Genomic DNA, 18,302 nt, shown 5'->3' with positions numbered 1-18,302 from the left:
AAAAAATTATCAAGCTGTTGAAAAATGACCCCGGGTATAAATTCAACGACTTTTGGTCTCAATATTTAACGTTGAAAAATGACACCGGTTCAATATTCAACGTTGAAAAATGACCCTCGGGTCAATTTTCAACTCGGGTCAATATTCAACGTTACACCGGCTTCTCCTTGAAACTCCTCCGAAACGACTTAATATTTTCAGTGAAAGTAATGGAAGAATTGTAGAGTTGCAGACAGGTGTCCAAATTTTTCTAGCGCAAAAGGCACCAAACCTCAGTAGGGCCCAAAATGTCTCAGAAACATCTCACAAAATTTGACACTTTTTGTTTCATATCTTCTTACTTCTTCATTATTTGTAAAAACATTTTGAAGAAAATATTAAAAGCTTTTAGATTATTTTAAGACAGATTTAAGAAAAGGGGACTTACTCCTCAAATTAAGGGCTCAGAGGGGCCAAAATTCTTTCATCTTTAACTCCTCAATGATCAATATTTTGTCATATATTTCAGAAACAGATATTAATCTTAACGTTTTGCAACAATAAATTATAAATTTTTGATCATATGTTACGTAATTAGGGGGTCACAGGGAGCCAGAATGCTAAATCATCAATGCTTTATATCCTGAACAGAGGGAATATTTTAATAAGCAATATTGAACATAAGATGGTAAGAATAATGTTCTAAGGTCTACCGTACTTTAAATTTTAAATAATGGTCCCATTTAGGACATGTAGGGGTGGCTCCTAAATATTTCAATTCAGCATATCTCCACAACGAAAAGAAATCTCCGAATAGGTGTTGAACAAAAAGTAATTAAAATCACAAGACCTCTCATTTGATATCAAGAAAAAGGGGCTGACTCCTCAAATTAAGGGCTCAGCGGGGCCAAAATACTTTTATCTTTAACTCTTTAATGATCAATAGTTTGTAATACATTACAGAAGCAAACATATTTATCTTAACAATTTGAAACAATATATTATAAACTTTTGATCATATGTTACGTAATTAGGGCTCACAAGGGACGAGAATATTATAACTTTGATGCATGATATCTTGAAAAGATGGAATATTTTGACAAGCAATAGAACAAAAGATGTTCAAGATATTGTAAAATAAATCAGGGAAATCAAATTTAATGAAAAACTTAATGCCCTTCTCTTTTACGAATATCTCAGTCAAAATCACATCTCATCTTATCGAGAAATCCAACGGAAGACCTGCTCGTTGCTCGCAACGACATCGTAATTAGTTATTATTCTTACCGAGTTTGTGCACGCGAGTTCTCGGAAATGGCTCACCCGATTTTAATTAAACTTTCAGATCTGATAGGTATTGGTCTGAACCTTATTGGAAATTTTTGTCGGGGATGACGTCACATTCTATCTCTATTATCAGATTGTCCTGGAAATTCCTCCGAAACGACTCAAGATATTGACTTAAGATTTTCAGTAAAAGTAAGGGAAGAATTGTAGAGTTGCAAGCAGGTGTCCAAATCTTTCTTGCGCAAAAGGGTCTGACTCCTCAAGTTAGGGGCTCAGAGGGGCCAAAACTCTTTCATCTTTTTGTAATACATTACAGAAGCAAAGATATTAATCTTAACAATTTGAAACAATATATTATAAAGTTTTGATCATATGAATTTATGACTCAAACAGTATTCCATCCAAAAAAGTATATTTTTGTAAATTGTTTTGTCAAATACCCGTCTTCAATTGTTCTTCAGTCTATAAAAGTGGAATTTATTCATTGGTCGTTCATTAAATTTTAAGATCGTTGGGTATTTGAAAGGCTAAATCATTTCTTTAAAGTTAATGTTTTGTACCATTAACTTTTTCCATAATGAACCAATTTTTTTCAATACTAGTACTCGTTACAGTATATAGTATCATGATTAAAACTACACTGCAAGTACAACTAAAATGGGACAAGCAGCCTTTCGATGAACGTTTTCAACTGTAAAATACTGTTTGGAAAAAAGGGGACAGGTCCCCCCACCCCTTCCTCGATACCATGTGCCGCTCAAGAAGAGGGATAAAAATAATGCAATAGTTTTGCAAAAGTTTGCAAGATTCTCCAGAAGCTTATCGCCCTATTACCTATGCAAAATTACTACTAGACTTAATATCTAAAATTACTTCCAAACTCTGATTTTCTTGTCACAATATTTCCTGCATCGTTCCACTGATAGTTATATTCCTTTCCAAGAACGAAGCTGAAATATACCTCATACAACCTAAAGTTTATATATCAAGAACTTGAATTCGAATGCCATGTTATATGCACGTATTTTAGGCATTTCAATTTTTCATCATGAAAAATAATGTCATAATGCACTAGTTGGATAGACCGAATGTAACAACGGCGCTGTCGGTTGATAACCCGGACCTGTGTTCGATTCTGATCCTTGTTGAAAACTTTCTGGCTGGTTATGTGATTGCTGTGCGTGAGGGTTCGACAAAGCAGCTCTCAAATGTACAGGTTGTGATGAAATTGCAGGAGCATGTTGTACATGTATGTCGCCATGATACATCCTCCATAACTCAGTTACTGTTTCCATGACAACACTTCCGCTTTCATTATCTTGAACCAGCTTTAAAAAAGAAATTATATCTTCTCCCAGGGTTGAAGAAAATCGTTCAATATTACGGTCTGACAAGGCTTGTTCTGAATTTCCCAGCTCTGATTTTATCAGATTTGATTTCACAAACCTTTAAAACAAAAAGAAAAAGAAATGTTGAAAACTTGTGCATGTACTTAATAATATACTAGTTTATTGATTCATATATTTTGTTCTTGCAGCTTAAAATGTTGCGATTTATTCCACAACATTAATTTTAAGTTTTTCTGTAGTGTCTATTAGGTTATAGTTCTATTTTGGAATTTCTATTCAACTGGCAATAAAAAATGACGAACATACTATGAATTGAATTTGTTATTTCTTTTTTTCTTACTAAATCTTAAACTGCAGAATTTCGGAGTGGAAAAATGAATTTCCCAGGTATTGTCCTTTACACTGCATTAGGGCTGGGACGATATATCGAGATATCGATATATCTGTGAGGCAATATGTATATCGATACATATGAAGAAATATCGAAATATCGCCCCCCAAAATCTGACTTCTATTTTTCTTTGTTTATTTAACATTTGGGGTTTAATATATAAAGTAAATAAGATAAATTTAAATATAGATATGAAACAAATAATAACTAACACCACTTGATTAAAATATTTTTGTTTTACAATATATTAACAACTATTTTGAATAAATTATTCTTATTTGCAAAGAAATAATTTGTTTATTTCTATGCAAAAACAGATTTTATAAGCAATTAAACATATCGTGATACATATCGTATCGTGGCTCAAATATCGTGATACGTATCGATATAGAAAAAGTTGTATCGTCCCAGCCCTACACTGCATACATGGTTGTATATACATGTAATTATATTATGATATTGATGATTTGCTAATTTTACGATTATTATACATGACCTGAAACCCAAACTTACCAGACTCTGAAAAAAGGCAGAACGGCACCAAATACGTGAAATATACCATCAGCTATAGTGGCGGAGAGACAGAAAATTAGCCACAACCAAGCCACCGCCACCATCTGCTCCAAAAACGGAGTCAGGGTCAAGGTACATTGAACACTATATTTTCTAGTATACTGGTAAACATGATAAGTGTAATTGCACATTATGTGTTGAGGAAAAAATGGAGAGGGTTTGCGAACAGTCAAACTGTTTCCCTTCAACTTTCCTATTATAAAGGAACCAAAGCCGATTTCGTTGTTCTGTTCTAGGACAGAATCCAAAAATCCCAAATTGATGGAAATACTCACAAAATACATTAATTTAATAAAACATTGCAATATCGTAAATGCCCCGAGAGATAAAATGTTAATTTTCCGGTTTTGTATCCATTGGTAGATGTAGATGGCGAGCTTCTTGCCCTCAAATTTGCTGTCTTTTTCTCCACTTCCTGTCTGAACAATAAAATGGATCCCCAACTTCTTTTTTGTCAGATTCCACAACATAAACGGAATTCGAAGAATAATAGCCTGTCCAATCAGAAATAGAGACACATATTGGTACACAGTTGTCTCCCCGGAAGGATCATCATCCTCGACAGAAACCCAATGATAGGGATTGTGGTCGCTGGTTTTCCCCGGCACGTTCCTTACTGCTCTAGCTTTATAACACCGAGCTTTTCCATAATCAGCCATGGCTTGTGTGAACTCGGCTGGAAACGCACATTCAATTGCATTAAAACACACGGGGTACAAAAAAGCCAATATGCCCAACGTTAGGAAAACCAGAGGAGTCCATTTTCCATTCAGTTTGTCCACCCAGCTCTCAAAAGACAGTGTGGATTTTTTATCCGCCATGCTGGAACTGGAATAATTGAAGAATTTTTTTAATATTCAAGATTTCCTGCGATGCTTGTTGAATAACGTTATCTATAGATTGTTATAATAGATGACAGTTTTAAATCCGTTAAAATAGCCATTTTTCTTATATGGCTTAAAAATACACAAAAATTACATTTTACTTTTTATTTTTAATCACGCTAAATTAAATCAATGACAAGAGGCCCAAAGACCACAAAGCTCACTTAAGTCAAGTTGAACCAAGATCATACATTGTTAACCCGATCATGACAACCAATTGCAAACTTAAATCCAATTGCAAACCATATGGGTTATTTAAATATAAAACTTGTTGATCCAGAGAAATTTTTTCAAGATGTATAGTAAGGCTTGCACATTTATATGATTTAGCTGCACTGCTTCTCACGTTTGTTTTTCTTTTTACTTACCTATAGATATATTCCCAAGAAAAATTGTTGACGAAAGCAACTACTCTTGCAAAATTCATATACGGCATGCATATGTTTGCACAAGTTTTGCCTCATGGGATTAAATCCCATCGAATTTAATTCCTTGTCATGAATTTGAGCAGGGCACATACTCTTTGTCATGTCCGTTTGCCGTTCTTGCATTGTTCTCAGTGTTCTGTCACACTTTGCGTTTAGCTTACTTTCAATATTTAAGATATTTTTATGAATCTTCATATGCCGATACATATTGGTAAGAGCTCAAGAATTCACAACCAAGCTCTATGTTAAACATGATAATTACTTTTCTATCGGCAACTTCCCTTACTTATGCAGCAATATATCTTCATCACCTCCATACGGAGTTTATATATCTCAGTTGATTCGATACGCAAGAGCATGCTCTACGTAAAAACAACTTCTAAAACAAGGTAAATTATTGACATACAAGTTGATAAACAAGAATATCAACAGTCCTTTTTAAAATTATCATTTATATAAGTTCTATGGTTGATACAATGACCTTGTCAGCAAAGACAATTTATCATTTAGTCTTATGCTTACTGACGTTTTATTATACTAATTGTTAGTCCATTATTTATACATTAAATTGACAACGGATTTTTCCGAGCACATGGCGGGTGTGACCGGTCAGCAGGGGATGCTCACTCCTCCATGTCACCTGATCCCACCTTTGATGTTTTGGAGGTCTGTGATTACTCTGCTTCTATTTTGTATTGTTTTATGGATTTTTTGGTCTTGAATACTGTTTCTTATCTCCATATGTTTCATTCAACTACATCAACATTTGATCTTTACCTCATTTTTCTCAAACTGGTGTTTTGCTAAGTTTCAAAGAAACTGTGCAAAATATTTATATCAAACCTTAAATGGCGATACATATGGGTGATTGCTTAATGTATTTAACAGATGCAATATTTTTACCTTGACCTTTCCTTTAACCTTGACCTAAGTTTTCCGCTCAGTTTCAAAGAAAATATGCAAGATATTATTTCAAACTATATAAGCGGATACATATTAGTGAGGGTTATTTTACTGGGTTTTTTTTTCTTTGACATTCCCTTTGACCTTGACTTAACTTAACTTTTCACAAATCTATGTTTGAGCTCAGTTTTCAAGAAACAAATCAAGATATTTTTTATTAATACTCATAATTAAGCTGATGCATTGTGGTGAATTCAACTGCATTGAAATATTTGACTTTGATCTTTAACATTTGTCTTGGCTTCACTTTTCTTAAATTTGTGCTGAAATCAGCTTCAAAGAAACTATTCGAGAAATTGTTATCTAAACAAAAATGCTAAATATATATTGTTATCTAAACAAACATACTAAATATATGTTGTGGTGAGAACTATTCAGCTTTGACCAAAATGAATGATCATGATTTTACTTTTCTTTATTTTTGCCATAAATCAAATTTCCGAATCATTCATACCAATTTTTATGCTGTCTTACCATTGTACCCTTCGCGGGGAAGTCATGCCCTATGGACATATTTATATAACAGTGCATTTCTTATGAGCGATATGAGTCAAAGGATAATCTCATTAATTTAATTTTTGACATTTCTGGGAATAAATTGTTTTTCATAATGTGTTATAAAAAAGTTTCGAAGAAATTAAAAATAAATAGACCTCAGTTGTTTGGTAATGTAGTGCAGACATAAGAAATCGCTGTTGTGTTTACTTAAAATTTCTCTTTAAAACCTGTCGTAGTTTTGCACAAGAGAACGAGACGTTTTGCTTCAGCTAACATCATGTAAAGGCAAAAAATATTACTAATTTACTTGAGATTTTTTTTCTTTTTTGGCTTATTTAAAAAACTCATGTCTTACCGTCTGCATGTGCCCGATGTCAAATCCTCGAGTGTGGGGTGCATTTAAAATCCATCTGACAAATGTGAAATGTTGGGTTTGTATGTGTTTTCTACAATTATGCCCCGAAATTAAGCGACCTTGATACGTTTAGAATGTCGGGGGTGAGCGCGTCTGCTAAAAAAAAGCAACGTGGTATTTATGGAGTGGATCCACTGAGCGTGGCTTTATATTCAGATAAAGTTTTCATTTATTTATACTTCAAATACTATTGTTCTAAAATTCTAGGAAGCAAATGCTCTAAACAGTGCTTCTTGGACTCGGAGAAAAATATAACATATAAAAGTATGTATATACAGTGAGGATTTTTACATTTTCAACTGGTGGTACTTGTGGGACTTATTTTCACAGGAAAAGTTATTTTCAAGACAATGGATTATCATTGTCGTTTACTAAAATCGGGAAATTATAATAGAAAATAATGAATTTATTTACTTATTCTTAGTTTACTATAATAAATAAGATTAAATAAAATATTTTAATTTACTAAATTTTGTGTAACTGCAAGTAACCATTTTGTAAGCACAGATCACTCTATCTGCATAACTTCAAGCAGAATTCTTTCATGTGCAAATTTAGAGCTTAATTAATACCTTCAAGTTTCTCTTTCGGAGTTGAGTATTATTATCCGATTGTGATTCAGCGATATTCCATTGTCGAGTTTCGAAGTAGTGTAAATGCTTGATGAAAATTTCGAGATGATGCTAATTAACTCTCATTCCCAATCATTCCTTTCATATTACTTTTCAGATTCATTGATTTGAAATCTTTCAGTCGTGTATGTTAATTTTATGGTTTCAGGCTTATATTCAGTCCCGCTATTAGAATCTTATCACTGTCAGAATATTTCAATGTTTTAATCAAACTTAAAAGGTTGAAGAAAGATAACGTATCATGCACAGGGACAAATTTGATTTATAAATAATTAACTTTTGTGACAAATATTTTTAATGCCTTTGCAAAAAAATGTGCATATGTTAGCACAATTCTAAAAGTAAGTTTCATTGGGTCTTTATCAAAATTATCTTCGCTAGCCAAGGGTTTCCGATTCGAAATCTACTCTACAACTTCGGATCGGAAACCCTTGGCTAGCGAAGATATATCAAAATGTACGAGTATATTTTTTTAATAGTATACAGGAGTGAAATCCTTCCATCACTTAATGGAGTTAACTGCATGAAATCTGAATCATATATGTAAATACATGTATATTCTTTATTATGAATTTTCAAGATTTATTTCGCTTAGTTTATTCATATTACACCTGTATTTCCCGTTATAAGGAATGTGCTTTACAGATGAATGCACTGTATAATGCAATAAATCAGGAAGAATACCTGTAATCAACTGTGAATTCAAAAGCCGACCAAAATATTTTGCTGGTAAATAAACTCATAAAACATGAACAAAATTAAAAAGCTGTAATATAGAACAAATGTCCATGTACAGGTAAAGGAAGGCAGAACAGCAGAGGACCCAGAATATTACAGGTGTAAAAACAGAAGTAGGTCAGTCAAGTTACTTCTCTCTCCTGTGTATATGTTATGTTTTGTTTTTATGATCCCGAATAATTCTAATTTGTTTTATAATTCATTTGTGGTTTTTAATTTATGACTTCACGTCGTTAATTGTAATTCAACAATCAACAATACTCGGTATTTTATTACCTACCCTTTACAACAAGAAGGTCTCTAAACTTTTCTACATCTCTGCAAATGACATACATAAGTGAAACAAATATACATATATTTTGTTCAGACCCAAGACATTGTAGCAAAGTAGATGTAACCATTTCGTAGGAAGGTGGAACCTTCAGTCAGTTGTTTCAAGAATGCGGATTCCAGCACAACCAAACACTTCAGATTTACAATCTTTACAATCGACAGGCGCGGATCCAAGAATTGAAGTTAGAGGGGGCGCCAAAAGTAGGCAAGGGGTATGGGGACAGCCTTTAGGCCCCCAGTGGGTCCAGGGCAAAGCCCTGGATGGGGCCCAGGGGGTGAAGCCCCCGGAAGCTCCTGGGTTCTAGAGATTTTGTAGGGTAAAAATGAGGTCTACGTACTAGTACCATGCAAGTACACATATTTACATTTTCTAGACGAAACTGTGATTTACGTTAACTTTGACAATTTTAGGGGGGCGCGCGCCGGGTGCGCCCCCCCTTAAATCCGCCACTGATCGAACACAGACTCGCCTCACATGACCTAAAATACTCTTACCATGCTTACTGCAGGGTTTTTTAGGTTCCGGAAAATCTTAAAATAGAAGTGAAAGTGGGAACATCCGATAAACACTGATGTGACAGTAAGCATGTTCTGTCGCTAGTGCACGTGATTTGTAAGTTTCTACTACTGTGTTTCCGTACGGTTGGTAAGATCTTATTGTGCTAGCTGACATTATACTTGTAATTTAGTTATTCAGGTAAGAATTGTTTGACTCACGACGTTCACTATGTTGGTAAGACTGCACAGACGTGAAGCATTCATTATCATTTCAAAAGAGAAAACGAAATTGAATCATTAGTTTATGTGTGTGCCATTAGAATTATGCTTTTGGATTGGACGGAGATGTATCTCTGTTTAAAATTCTTTGATTGAAATTAGGTTTTTCGGAGTGTTTTACTACACTCGTATAAACACTACACTCGTATATTTTTTATTTTATTCACTGATCTATGAAAAACCCAAACCGTTTATCGATCTCGACAGCCAGAGTAGAAAGTCTTTTGTCGGAATAAATGGAAATTAGAATATTGTTTTTGAAAGGGGGAGGAAAGAAAGTTCAACTTGCCTGGAAAAAAAAAACCTGAGAAAAAAACGAACAAAAAAGAAAACAAAAAAAAAGAAACTTGTCCAAACTCGAAAATCCTTTTTCGTTTTGTGTGTGTTTGTGTGGGTGTAGGGTTATGATCAAACTTAATTACATTATGTACGCTTAATTTATTAGGACTAACTGCTACAAAAACTGGGGGAACGGGAGAACCCTCCGTTCTCCCGTTCCCCCAGTTTTTGTCTAATCGGCCCTTCAATGAACATTTTCAATAAATAAAAAATGTTTAGGAAAAAATGGGTGTGCAACTGTGCACTCCCCCTCATTTTATTAAAAATTGTCCGCTTGCTTTCTTGTTCAATTCCTGTATTTTTTGTAGATTATGGAGTACCAGTTTAATCCCTCACGTCAATATCAGGGCCTGGCTCTGGTTATAACAAATTTCACCAAGCCTGGACGTGGCCCTCTATTAGAAAGGGGAGGAGCTAAGCTTGATGTGAAATATATGAAAAAGACCTTCAAACGTTTAGGATTTCAAGTAGTCTCTTACGAAAATGTATATACTTCAGATTTTGAGTTGATTTTAAGTGAAAGTAAGTAGATGTGAAAAAAAGCTACATGTGCCTGATATATTTGTAAAAAGTAGAATTGAACTCTGCTGTTAGATTTACTTTATAACTGTTCATTCATCTGAACATCAATATAAGGTTTACATCAATATTTTTTTTAGAAACATCACATTTCCTATTTCTTCAAAGTCTAACTCTTGTAGCTTAAGAATTATAACCAAAGTTAAACTTTGCTACAGGGGTAAAGATATTGTAAATGACTGATGTGATATGTTTCATAGAATCTATTCTAGGTCTTTAAGTTTATTATGTCATGACTAGAAATATGGTAGTGATGCTATGAATCTGATTTTGTTATGGACACAAGCGAAGTTTTTTATATTTCTAGTCTCAGAAGATCCAGCCCTGAAGGATTTTGACTGTTTTGTCTTTGCTATAAGTACCCATGGCCTTGAACTTGAAGAGACTGACAAAGTGAGAGGATTCACGGTCCGAGATCACGCCGTCCAGATGTTTGACGGGGAGTACTACAGTACCAGTCAGATACTAGAGTGCTTCAGCTACCAAAAGTGTAAAGCACTGAGGGGCAAACCTAAGATGTTCTTTATTCAGGTGAGATCACTCTTTTCTTTCAGAATTTTTTTGTCAAATATACTGAGTTATTGATATTTTGCTGAATTGAACTAATGACATCGATTAACCCTTGTTTGATAACTTATTTGTAAGTAGCCAGTCTCATTTTAGACAGTGTTTGTAAATTATCTTGCTCTTTCAAATCAACCCTATATACAGGTGTATTATATATTATATTAAAATAAAAGTATATTACATAACTAAGGAAATCAATGATAGAATAGTTGAAGTCATTACATTCACCATAAAGTTTGTATTATTTGCTTTGCTTATTTACAACATGGTCATATTCCATCAAAAAACATATCAATTTGCTATAAACCAGGCTGTTAAATAAATGAACAGCAGACAAGAGGGTTTATTTTTTACTTTATTTTCTATTAACAGGCGTGTAGAATTCCAGAGACTGAGGCATCAAGGGAACAGAGACTTGCAGGAATTGGGTTTGATCATGGAGCCAGTCCCCCTAAACACAGTAGAGGGAAGACAGGGTCTGGTGGCGATAAAACCGATCATCAAGGATCAGAAGATATACCATCAAAAGGTTGCCTAAATGGTCATTTTCTGCATTTATCAAAAGTTTTATTTATGAAATATTGAATGATAGAACTTCACTTTTGTTTATACCTTTTCTACTCTCAATATAATTAAATTAGATTTTTCATCAGCTACAAAAAGTACTTAAAAGTACAGTTATATATATTTTAAAATTCTTTTGTCTTTTGCAAGTAAATTAAGATAATTTTAACAACTATTTTGCAAGTAGATTTAGATAAATTTAACAACTTTTATACAAGTAGATTCAGTTACCTGTTTACAATTATCTAACAAGTAAATGAAGATAATTTTTATAACTCATTTACAAGTTGATTTAGATACTTTGTACATATATTCTAAAAGTCGAGTTAGAAATTAGTACTTTGAACATTTATGTTACAATTTGAGTTAGATACTTTTTATATTTATCTTACAAGTGAAGTGAAATACTTTTTACAAGTCGAGTTAGATAATTTTTATATTTATCTTACAAGTCTAGTCAGATAATTTTTACATTTGTCTTACAAGTCAAGTTAGATAATTTTTTACATTTATCTTACAAGTCGAGTTAGATAATTTTTACATTTATCTAACAAGTCGAGTTAGATAATTTTTACATTTACGATGGTTGTCCAAAAAGTTCGTGGACAGTGACGTTTTTGTTAAAATAAATGGTTCTATATAAATCTATTGTATATCAAAATATTTCTTATGAAAAAACAAGTCAGAATGATTTAATTTTTATTGATGGGACTTAAGATTTTTGTAGAAATCGTGGTCTTTAATGATCAAAGATAGTGCGCATGGACCAAGGTTAAAATGCCATAAAGTCTGATAAAAAGTGTTCAGATTAAAATGATTATTTTCTATATAAAACATGTCAAAACTTGATAAAAATCATAAGTAACACAAATAAAGAGGCTATAATCATTTTCTGATATCATCAGAATCGCTTACTATATAGACAGTGAAATTACTAAACATAAACCCTAACAAATATGTGTCAAAACTTGTCAGAAAAAGCAACGTCGGCCGTCCGCACGGACCAATGTCCAACCATAAAATAAGTTTTGATACAGTTTGAACGACGTAAAAGACAAAACAATTTGTTTAAACATCTCAAAATTATTGACATATATTTAGTTTCGATTTGAGATTGGTTTTGTTCAATTTTTCAACGGTGTGTACAAATTTGAAGACACTACTACATTGAAAATGGAGATTTCTATTCATGATGTTGTTATAAATCTAGCGCAGCGTCAGACTGGTCTGTGCAGTTTGTGTATGCAAACAGTTAATATTGATGACGCTCGTAAATTTTTCTGCATTGTTTTGAATTTTAAAATTTAAATGAATAATAATTTATACTTAAATATTATTGCTAGCACTTGGAAGTGTGGCACCATTAAACAAATTTAGTGTGTGTCCATGAACATGTGTTAAAATTTAAAACCCAAATGTTTGATGTTATAATGAAATTTGCTTAACGTCAGACTGGTCCGTGCGCACTATCTGCGACCTTTAAAGACCCATATTTCTTACAAAATATTATGTTCCATCAATAAAAATTAAATTATTCTGACTTGTTTTTCCCTAAGAAATATTTTGATATACAATAGAATTATATAGAACCATTTATTTTAACAAAAACGTCACTGTCCACGAACTTTTTGGACAACCCTCGTATCTTACAAGTTGAGTTAGATAATTTTTACATTTATCTTACAAGTTGAGTTAGATAATTTTTACATTTATCTTACAAGTTGAGTTAGATACATTTTACATTTATCTTACAAGTTGAGTTAGATACTTTTTACATTAATCTTACAAGTCAAGTTAGATACATTTTACATTTATCTTACAAGTCAAGTTAGATACATTTTACATTTATCTTACAAGTTGAGTTAGATACTTTCTACATTTATCTTACAAGTTGAGTTAGATACTTTTTACATTTATCTTACAAGTTGAGTTAGATACTTTTACATTTATCTTACAAGTTGAGTTAGATACTCTCTATATTTAACTTACAAGTGAAGTTAGATACTTTTAACATTTATCTTACAAGTCAAGCTAGATACGTTTTATATTTATCTTACAAGTTGAGTTAGATACTCTCTATATTTAACTTACAAGTGAAGTTAGATACTTTTTACATTTATCTTACAAGTTGAGTTAGATACATTTTACATTTATCTTACAAGTTGAGTTAGATACTTTTTACATTTATCTTACAAGTCGAGTTAGATAATTTTAACATTTATCTTACAAGTCGAGTTAGATAATTTCTACATTTAGCTTACAAGTTGAGTTAGATACTTTTTACATTTATCTTACAAGTGAAGTTAGATACTTTTTACATTTATCTTACAAGTGGAGTAGGATACTTTTTACATTTATCTTACAAGTTGAGTAAGATACTTTTTACATTATCTTACAAGTGAAGTTAGATACTTTTTACATTTATCTTACAAGTGAAGTTAGATACTTTTTACATTTATCTTACAAGTCGAGTTAGATAATTTCTACATTTAGCTTACAAGTTGAGTTAGATACTTTTTACATTTATCTTACAAGTGAAGTTAGATACTTTTTACATTTATCTTACAAGTTGAGTAAGATACTTTTTACATTATCTTACAAGTGAAGTTAGATACTTTTTACATTTATCTTACAAGTTGAGTAGGATACTTTTTACATTTATCTTACAAGTTGAGTAAGATACTTTTTACATTATCTTACAAGTGAAGTTAGATACTTTTTACATTTATCTTACAAGTGAAGTTAAATACTTTTTACATTTATCTTACAAGTCGAGTTAGATAATTTCTACATTTAGCTTACAAGTTGAGTAAGATACTTTTTACATTTATCTTACAAGTGAAGTTAGATACTTTTTACATTTATCTTACAAGTGGAGTAGGATACTTTTTACATTTATCTTACAAGTTGAGTAAGATACTTTTTACATTATCTTACAAGTGAAGTTAGATACTTTTTACATTTATCTTACAGTAGAGTTGGTTTCTGAGGAGGATGTGTCTGATACTGATATTGAGGAGGGTGAGGATAAACAGGGAAGTTATAGACCCCCTACAGTAACCAGTGTTCAGGTAAACGCCTAAGTCAAACATGTATTTCATTCCAAAATATTTCAATTGGTCATCATAGAAATCCTTTTTATATAAGATTTTTACCATGTTCTGCTTTGAGATATTTACTACTAGTATGTTGTAAGAATAATATGAAATAAATGAGACATAATCAAAATTTTAAAAAAATGAATGTGATTTCAAATAGAAACAGTCAAAAGAGAATAATGGTTCTGGAGTTCAGGAAAATCAATTGGGGTCAGGAGACGTGGTAGATCCGGCACGTGGAATCCGTTTATTTCACGAGAAGAATGTCATAACAAGGGTACCCTGTCACAATGACATGCTGATCATGTTTGCTTCACCACAAGGTTCTTAATTAAGCAAGAATGATCTTAAATTTTCAAGTTTTAAGTCTTCAAAATGATACAATTACAATCCAATGACATGACAAACTATGATAAGACAACCTTTTTCTAATTAACCAGGTCTTTATGCTGTTAGAAACCTTGACATGGGAAGCTACCTACTGAAAAATCTGTACGAGGCTGTCGAACATTTCTATGGAAATGGAAAACTAGAGAATAATAATACCAATTTTCTGGATGTCCTGAGGCATGTTGCTGCACTGATGACAACAAAGACTTACTTCGGTGATAAGGAATATACTAATGTTCCGTGTATTGTACACAAGTTGTCCAAAGATATCGTCTTCACTCAGGGAAAGACCATGGCCCACACTAAATTCATGGAATTATGAATTAAAGGACTGTTTATAACATTACATAAAATGTTACTTGCTACAAATTCTTGGACAGCTTTAATAAGTTGACATTTATTTTAAAAATGCATAAGAATTACTTTTTTCATTCATTTGCAGGAAGAAATGAATTAACAATGATGAGCTGCTCTTTTGTAACATTTGTGCAGCTGATTCGATCCATTTCTGAAATATCTCTGCTCAAACTACAAGGTGATATAATGCTGAACAGATATTATAGAATCTCTATTAGCTTTAAAACGAAGTTCAAAGGCTTGTCAGTGTTACATGGTGAAACAAAAGGTGTTATAATGCTTAAGAATACAACTTTTGAAAAGCGTTAGGTTGTGAATTTAATAAATATTTTTAATTTTACTGTAAATACCTTTCCATAAAACATATGGACATAACGAACGGTAATAGTACATGTACTCACGATCGAAAATCCATAAAACAATATTAAAAAAAGGAGCAAAGCAAATACGAACCTCCAAAACATCAGAGATGGGATCAGGTGTCATTGTGGAGTGAGCATCCCCTGCCGATTGGTCACACCCGCCGTCTGCTCCTTGTCATGATCGGGAAATAACACAAAATCCGTTGTCAATTCAGTGTATAAATAATTGAATAATAACAATTAGTATAAAAAAAAAAAACGTCAGTCAGCATTATATTCGATGATAAATTGTACTTACTTTTTGTTATATAATGCCACTTTTTAGCTCACCTAGGCTGAAAGCTCAACTGTAGTCTGGCGTCTAGCTGTCCTTTCGTCTGCAAACTTTTCACATTTTCAACGTTAACTTCTTCGTACGATCCACTGATTTAATTTTAACCAAATTTGGTAAAAATTAAGCACCCGTGAATGAAGGAGGTTATAATTTTTGTGGAAACTTAAATTCAGAGGTAGTATAAATTCTAATCTTTTTCAATACATGGCTCCCAGAGCTAGGTTGGTGCTCTGGGAGGAAATCGAAGTTTTATATTGAAAATATAAAGAAAAAAATCTTGTTCTCCAAGAACTATTTGACGAGAAAAGCTGAAACTTACGTCATGCACGGAGCTACCAAAGGTAATGTAGATATTAATTGTTTAAAATTATAACCCGCCCACCCCAAAAACGGTAGGTTTAAGGATTGGGGCAAATACAGGTGAATACATGTATGTTGGGCAAATACAACAATACAGTATGTTGGGCAAAAATAATCTGATGCTGAACAGCAGGGCCAAGTGACTTGGTTGAGCGTTGTGGTTTTCTTTTCCCTGTTTCCATGGATACAATTAAAATTATACAATATTTCTTTTTTAGAAACCATTCTGTACAAACGAAAGGAATAAGCGTTTATTACTTCAAAAGAATTGGTTGGACATTTTAATACTAAGAAAATTGAGATTAATAAGTTTTCATTTGATTCATTTTGTAACAGTGTGTGCTTCCTTTCCCTTAAACATATAAGAAAAACCATGATATTAAAATAGTGGGAGGGAAATTGCATGGTTTTAAGGGAAATTGCATTCAACAAATATTATGCAGAGTAACATCCCCCGCCCCGCCCCCGATAACTGAATCTGGAATGAAATGCCCGGTTAGGGGGAATCCTAGATAGGGGTCATCTTTACATGTTTACGTGGAGAAAATCCTACTCTAGTAAAAAGCATCAGTTTTCCGAGCGAAATATTTGAGAGGGGAAACGTACATATACTCTACAAATTAGTGTGGAGTTCAGGAAAGATTTCAGTATTGCAGTTTAAATATATATAAATCTGTGGACGGTTTATTTTTCTTCCGTAACCGAAACAGGTACCTATAGAGTTTCAGGGGCGGATCCAGCAATATTTGAAAGGGGGGTTCCAGGGTTGCATGCCTCTAGCCCCCCCCCCCCCCCACACACACACACACACACACATACGTGTGTGGACTTCGATCTGGGGACCCTGCCAAAAAATCTTAAAATGGGGACTAAGCGATTTCGTGGCAGAATTGGTATTGTTTAACTTATTTTACCCCGTAAGTATCCTGGAATAAGTAAATAAACTGAGTCTTTGAGCTAGAATGATATATTCATAAATTTAGAAAATGGGGACCCGGAAGTGCCAATATGGGGACCTCTGTGTAAAGGTAGGGGACCCAACTTCTCATAAGCTTACAGAATTGGGGACCTTTACTCAGTCCCTCATACACAAGGAACAGAAATGGGGACATATTCATAAATTTAAGTTTGGAAGATGGTTGGACATGTTTATTTATTTATTTATTCCGGCGCGGATTCAGGGATTTCTCAATGTGGGAAAGGGTTATCCTTAGTCCAAAAATTTCCAATCCAGAAATTCCTTAATAAGCAATAACAAATGAAAATAAAAAAGAAAAAAAAACATGTTATATCATTTCCCAAACGTTTATAAATAATCTATTTCTATGCGCTGTTGGTGGGGTTTACGTTTTTTTAAAGGAATGAGGTGGATGTGTTCAAAAGACATTTTTTTGCTTCACTATATATACATAAGGAAAACGGCTTCTTAAATTTACCCTTTACATTTTATTACGGCTCCACAGCACCACTATTATGTTATACCTGCCAACATCCCTTCTCCCCCGTTTACGCAAAATAACGGATTTAGTCCAGGAATCAGTTTTATAAATTATAGCAAAATCTCCCTGACTATGCATGTATGACCATGGAATTATTTTATTATATGTATATAAAAAAAATCTCAGTGACTCGATAAACCATTTATAGCGAAGCCCTGTAAGCACATGGATTTCCAGGTTTTTACATCAGAAAATTAACTCGAAATATTTTTTTTTATCTTTATACAATCGTAGTTCTACTAAATATTAACAAAAAAAATGCTGAGTTTTGACAAAACTTACAACTCCACTAAATCCTCTTTTAACAAAGCATTTCTTGTTTTCATGAATTAAGACAATACATACATCATTGTCAACAGTGGAATTCTTGCAATATATTTCGTCCATTGAATATAAGTGATATTTTTTTTCACATGCAGTGTGAAAATAATAATAAGAAATGCAAAGTACTTAGGCTAGTATTACATGAAAGAACGTGTTTGCTTTAATGTGATCAATTTTAAATGATATTCCTCATATCAAACATTCAAAATTACATAATATGTGTAAAGTTGGCTTATTTTTCAAATATCGGATGTTTTCCTTATTGTAGCAGCTTTATATAAG

General features: G+C 32.8%; 2 protein-coding genes across 5 annotated transcripts; one reads left to right on the top strand and one right to left on the bottom strand.

The window, feature by feature from the left end:
- Positions 1–2,004: 2,004 nt before the first annotated feature.
- LOC134263051 (innexin-11-like) lies at positions 2,005–6,792 on the bottom strand. The gene is made up of 3 exons (XM_062745355.1): positions 6,708–6,792; positions 3,520–4,407; positions 2,005–2,712 (listed from the first exon to the last, which is right to left on the bottom strand). The coding sequence occupies exons 1-3, from the start codon at positions 6,749–6,751 to the stop codon at positions 2,328–2,330; spliced, it is 1,317 nt and encodes a 438-aa protein (XP_062601339.1). The 5' UTR covers positions 6,752–6,792; the 3' UTR covers positions 2,005–2,327.
- A 1,420-nt stretch (positions 6,793–8,212) lies between these two features.
- Positions 8,213–15,481, top strand: LOC134263050 (uncharacterized). Of its 4 annotated transcripts, none has more exons than XM_062745352.1 (7): positions 8,213–8,254; positions 9,895–10,108; positions 10,473–10,696; positions 11,105–11,261; positions 14,270–14,367; positions 14,555–14,717; positions 14,835–15,481. In XM_062745352.1, exons 2-7 carry the CDS (start codon positions 9,898–9,900, stop codon positions 15,104–15,106), a joined length of 1,125 nt encoding a protein of 374 aa, XP_062601336.1. In that variant the 5' UTR covers positions 8,213–8,254; positions 9,895–9,897; the 3' UTR covers positions 15,107–15,481. The 4 variants fall into 4 exon arrangements, with proteins under 4 accessions (XP_062601336.1, XP_062601337.1, XP_062601335.1 ...); XM_062745353.1 differs by lacking the exon at positions 8,213–8,254 and adding an exon at positions 9,063–9,083; XM_062745351.1 differs by lacking the exon at positions 8,213–8,254 and adding an exon at positions 9,101–9,167.
- The last annotated feature ends 2,821 nt before the right edge of the window (positions 15,482–18,302 follow it).

The sequence above is a fragment of the Saccostrea cucullata genome, unplaced genomic scaffold (assembly GCF_032062105.1).
Source record: "Saccostrea cucullata isolate Sc308-1 unplaced genomic scaffold, CSIRO_AGI_Scuc_v1 ctg11525, whole genome shotgun sequence".
In the NCBI taxonomy this organism is placed as follows: domain Eukaryota; kingdom Metazoa; phylum Mollusca; class Bivalvia; order Ostreida; family Ostreidae; genus Saccostrea; species Saccostrea cuccullata.
This window is presented reverse-complemented; position numbering and strand designations above follow the sequence as displayed.